Source organism: Dipteris shenzhenensis, chromosome 31 (assembly GCF_047967505.1).
Source record: "Dipteris shenzhenensis isolate YYH24624 ecotype China chromosome 31, Dip_SZ_1.0, whole genome shotgun sequence".
In the NCBI taxonomy this organism is placed as follows: Eukaryota; Viridiplantae; Streptophyta; class Polypodiopsida; order Gleicheniales; family Dipteridaceae; genus Dipteris; species Dipteris shenzhenensis.
In genome coordinates, this window is record NC_141626.1 from 5,183,481 (window position 1) to 5,187,207 (window position 3,727).

Below are 3,727 nucleotides of genomic sequence, written 5' to 3' on the forward strand. Positions count from 1 at the left end.
AAAGATGATCAAGACTTGCATAAGAATGTCTAATAGAGACCCATCATACGTTTTCCTTGGCAAGTCTTTTGATATGTCTGCCATTTGACATCTCCTCGCAACAACTTCCATGCTTCCTAAATTTTTTCCCATGTAACTTCTTCCAATATTTCTCTTTCTTTTTTGCCTTTCTTGTAAAATAACTCTACATTGTCCGCCTTTTATTTTCCTACCTGTACTAAAATGCCAAGATTTCCTCTACCTGGCTAAAATGCCAAGATTTCCTCTACCTGGCAAATACTAAAAATCAGGTATTGTGTCCTCCTTTCCATGTCCTTTCTTCTAGCTTTGGCTCCCTGAAAAAAATAACAGGGTAGATGCCACCTTTTGTCATGAAAACAATAAAGATATGCTAGAAACTCCATATTTTGGAAGTAAAAATTAGAGGCAAAATCTCTGATGTGGAGAGTATTGCTGCCAGGGCTTCTACAGATGAAGCTAGGTGCCATCTGAACATCAAAAAGTAATTTGTGTCTTGCAAGTTCAAGAAGATCGCCAATTAAATACAGCAGGATTTATCATTGAAAAAATACATATACAAGGATTTTTCCATTCCCCTCAGGATCAGGTCAGAGAATTACAATCCAGTGGATGTATCAAACTGCTGCCAGGAAACCGCCAACGTCAGTAAACTGCACGGATGCATGTGGACGGCTGTCAGAATTTTCCCAATTCGAATTCGTCCAATGAGAGAAAAGATTCTCACTCCATAGCAGGTTTGCCGTTCGGATAGTAAGTCTTTAATAGAGCATGCTCTGGCAAACCATACGTGTGGAAGTGTTAACTTGTGCATCTCAACAAGCGAGATAGGAGCTCTTTCCTGCATCATACAGTGTGTCAAAGATGAAGGCAAGAAACACATCAGTTCCAGTTCTAAATTTTAAATTAAGCAAGCAGATGTCGATATTAGTGACAGAAACAGACTTGATTACTGACTCATCCAGGAACCGGACCGTGACAGAAATGAACAGGTATCAGAAACGACTTGTCAAGAGGAAAATTCAAGTACAATACAGGGCTTCAAAGTTCACGCAAAGAAGCATATCAAGCTCATCATAGCATGCTCATATTGGAGCCAGCAAGTCAAATTCATCGTCCTGGAACGTATGGACTGATACAAGGGCACGAACACAAATCAGGAGGAATTGCCACCACACAATCCAAAACACCAATTTAGGAACCAGAAATTAACTAGAGGATGAAGATGAAATCAACTACATGAGGAACGAGACATGACAAGATGATAGACTCCAGAGAATCAAGTGTGACACCAAATGACATCACGGTGATGCGTTAGTTTGGCTTGATTATCTGAAACCTGTCGCTCCATCCTCAAGTTGACTCTACTACTTGGTGCCAAATTGAAACGACTTATCACCGCTTTGGCATCCATTCTTGTATGGTCCCCATCAAGCAACTCAAAGCAGCTTGCGGCTAAGTATTGGCATGCAAGTCAAATTTATGGGTAGCACAAAGTATGAACGGGATTTTGTGTCCACCTGATGCAATTGCGATCAGCATCAGAGTTGCGAAGCACCCCTCTGTTCTCTTCGGCTCTCCTGATCAGATATGGCATAACATGAGCCACAGGGCCGAAGGCGAGATACTTGCTCACTCTGAAGCCTGCACGCACCAAAGCCAGCGACAAACCGTCCGCCATACCTTTGAGCTGCCCGAATTGCAATCGCCCAGGACTCTTTGTCAAGCCCAGCTCCATAGCCTTCGAAACAGCAGCTCTCCCTGCACAAAGAACCACACACTCCTGTAGCCTTGCATGCTGTAGGCATCAATCCTTTACCGGAATTCTCTTTTGAAGGCAGAAATTTCTGACCTGAATCAATGTTGTGCGTGGCGAGAATCACTGATCCCTGGCCGGCCGCAGCCCGTTCAAGCATAAACGCTGCACTAGCGTTGTAGCAATTGTGAGTCTTCTCAACGCATGGGTGGATGGGAGAGGGCACTTTTAGGGATGCTGCAAGGGCAGACTCTCTCACAATGTAAGCACCCCGGACCAGCTTCACTCCAAGAGGCACTCCTCTGCTGGATGCCGCGGCCATGGCGAGAGTCAGGCGTGGAAAAGCATCTCTGAGATAGGCCTGCACGGTGCCATAGACCAGAGTCTCCCCTCCGGCATTGAAGTGGAGAGCAGCTGCGTATGTCAAGTAGTCTATGGCGGCTTGAACGGATGTGTACTCGGCGTCAACAAGTAGAGGATGACCTATGGATCTGCACTCTTCGCAAAGCTGCCATAGCCTCCGCTTGGCCAGCGCCAGGTGCGCCTCTTCATCTGGGCTCAAAGGCTCCGGCTCGCTCTGGGCGTGGAATGTGGGACTCCCAGGCGCAAACAGCGGCAGCCCATCTTCTCGCCAAGGCAGCTTGACGCTTGCATTCTTATGCTGCCATTGCAAGAGCTGAGTGACGCGCTCCAGTAGGGGTAGAGGGCAAAGCGCTGTGAGTTTCACGCATGCAAAGCTCACCTAAACAGATTGGCAGGAGCTGGAATATTGTTAAACTTGGGCGCATCCTAGACGGATATCTATTCTACTTTGTGAGCTTTTCTGCATGTATCACAAGGAAATCAAACACTCGTGATCGATTTAATCAATCAATTTCTCTAGATCAGGACAAAACAAAGCGAGTTGAGCTAAACGTTTCTCTGTGGATCGGAACGCAAGCCCGATATTCTATTCTGTTCTGAAATTCGGGGCAAAGGCAGCAAGAGGTACCGATGCGGGAGGAAGCCTCTCGGTCTGCCGGATGGTTTCCAAGAAGACCTGCAAGTTGCGATCGCAGGAGAGGTTATCAGGAGCATCCTCAAGACCATAAGTGAGGATGCCCTGGAAGCCCAATTCCCACAGACGCTGCAGGGTGGCAGAGGCCTCGGCGAGGTCCTGACCAGCACAGAAGTGGGAATAAGCGAGTTTCTTAAGGACCCAGAAGGAGGGGACACGGACGGCGGGATGGGTGATGAGGGGAGAGTTGAGGAGCTTGATGGTGAGGTCGACGACGGGTTCAGAGGCAAGGAGATGGAGGTTGAGGAGGGTGAGGAGGAGCTCACGGGTGGTGAGGTTGCAGAAGAGGGAGGGATCAAGGAATTGGGCATCGTCATCCAGCAACAGGCCATCGCCTGCTGCACCAGTCGACTGAGGACGAGGAGAAGAAGGCGCTGCCATTGTTGCTGCTCCCAGCTTGCTTGCTGAAGACAGGTCACACAGAGAGTGAGTGCGCGTCTGTATCTGTTGCTTGCAAATCGCCTTAAATTTTAACATTTCACTTTGTTTCGCTGAACTTGGCACTTTTAACATTTCACTTTGATTACGTGAACTTGGTACTTCACTTGGTACAACAAGATGGACACACAGAGTGCGTCTGCATCCATCGCAACTATCAGTACGTCTCTTTCGCCCTCCCTCACACGCCAAGGGCTCCAGCATCATAACCCAACTTTTTTAATAAATAATTTTCCTATATGAGGGTGAACTTGGTACTTAACCTACGATAACCAAACCTAACACTCATACCCTAAGTAACCTAACACAGAGCTAGTATAGGTTAGATGGAGATGAGGCGACTCAAGAGGAGGAGAGAACGGAGGCGAGGGAGAGTCAAGAGATTGTTGGGGGGTTGAGAGGGCGAGAGAGCTAGAGCCGAGAGATCACTACGAGGGATGAGAGAGATGGAGAGGGTT

General features: G+C 47.5%; 1 protein-coding gene across 1 annotated transcript; it reads right to left on the reverse strand.

The window, feature by feature from the left end:
* Positions 1–685: 685 nt before the first annotated feature.
* Positions 686–3,476, reverse strand: LOC147880940 (proline dehydrogenase 1, mitochondrial-like). Its single transcript, XM_087402180.1, has 5 exons — positions 2,766–3,476; positions 1,871–2,516; positions 1,702–1,779; positions 1,539–1,598; positions 686–859 (listed from the first exon to the last, which is right to left on the reverse strand). Exons 1-5 carry the CDS (start codon positions 3,474–3,476, stop codon positions 834–836), a joined length of 1,521 nt encoding a protein of 506 aa, XP_087258306.1. The 3' UTR covers positions 686–833.
* Positions 3,477–3,727: the final 251 nt, after the last annotated feature.

What these genes read in the sequence shown, in the direction of transcription:
- LOC147880940 (XM_087402180.1), bottom strand. Translation starts at nt 3,476, where the DNA reads ATGATGCTGGAGCCCTTGGCGTGTGAGGGAGGGCGAAAGAGACGTACT. An exon ending in CACGCACAACATTGATTCAG is followed by an intron (nt 1,780 to 1,870) that starts GTCAGAAATTTC and finishes TTCTTTGTGCAG; the next exon opens with GGAGAGCTGCTGTTTCGAAG. An exon ending in GCTGATCGCAATTGCATCAG is followed by an intron (nt 860 to 1,538) that starts GTGGACACAAAA and finishes TGTATGATGCAG; the next exon opens with GAAAGAGCTCCTATCTCGCT.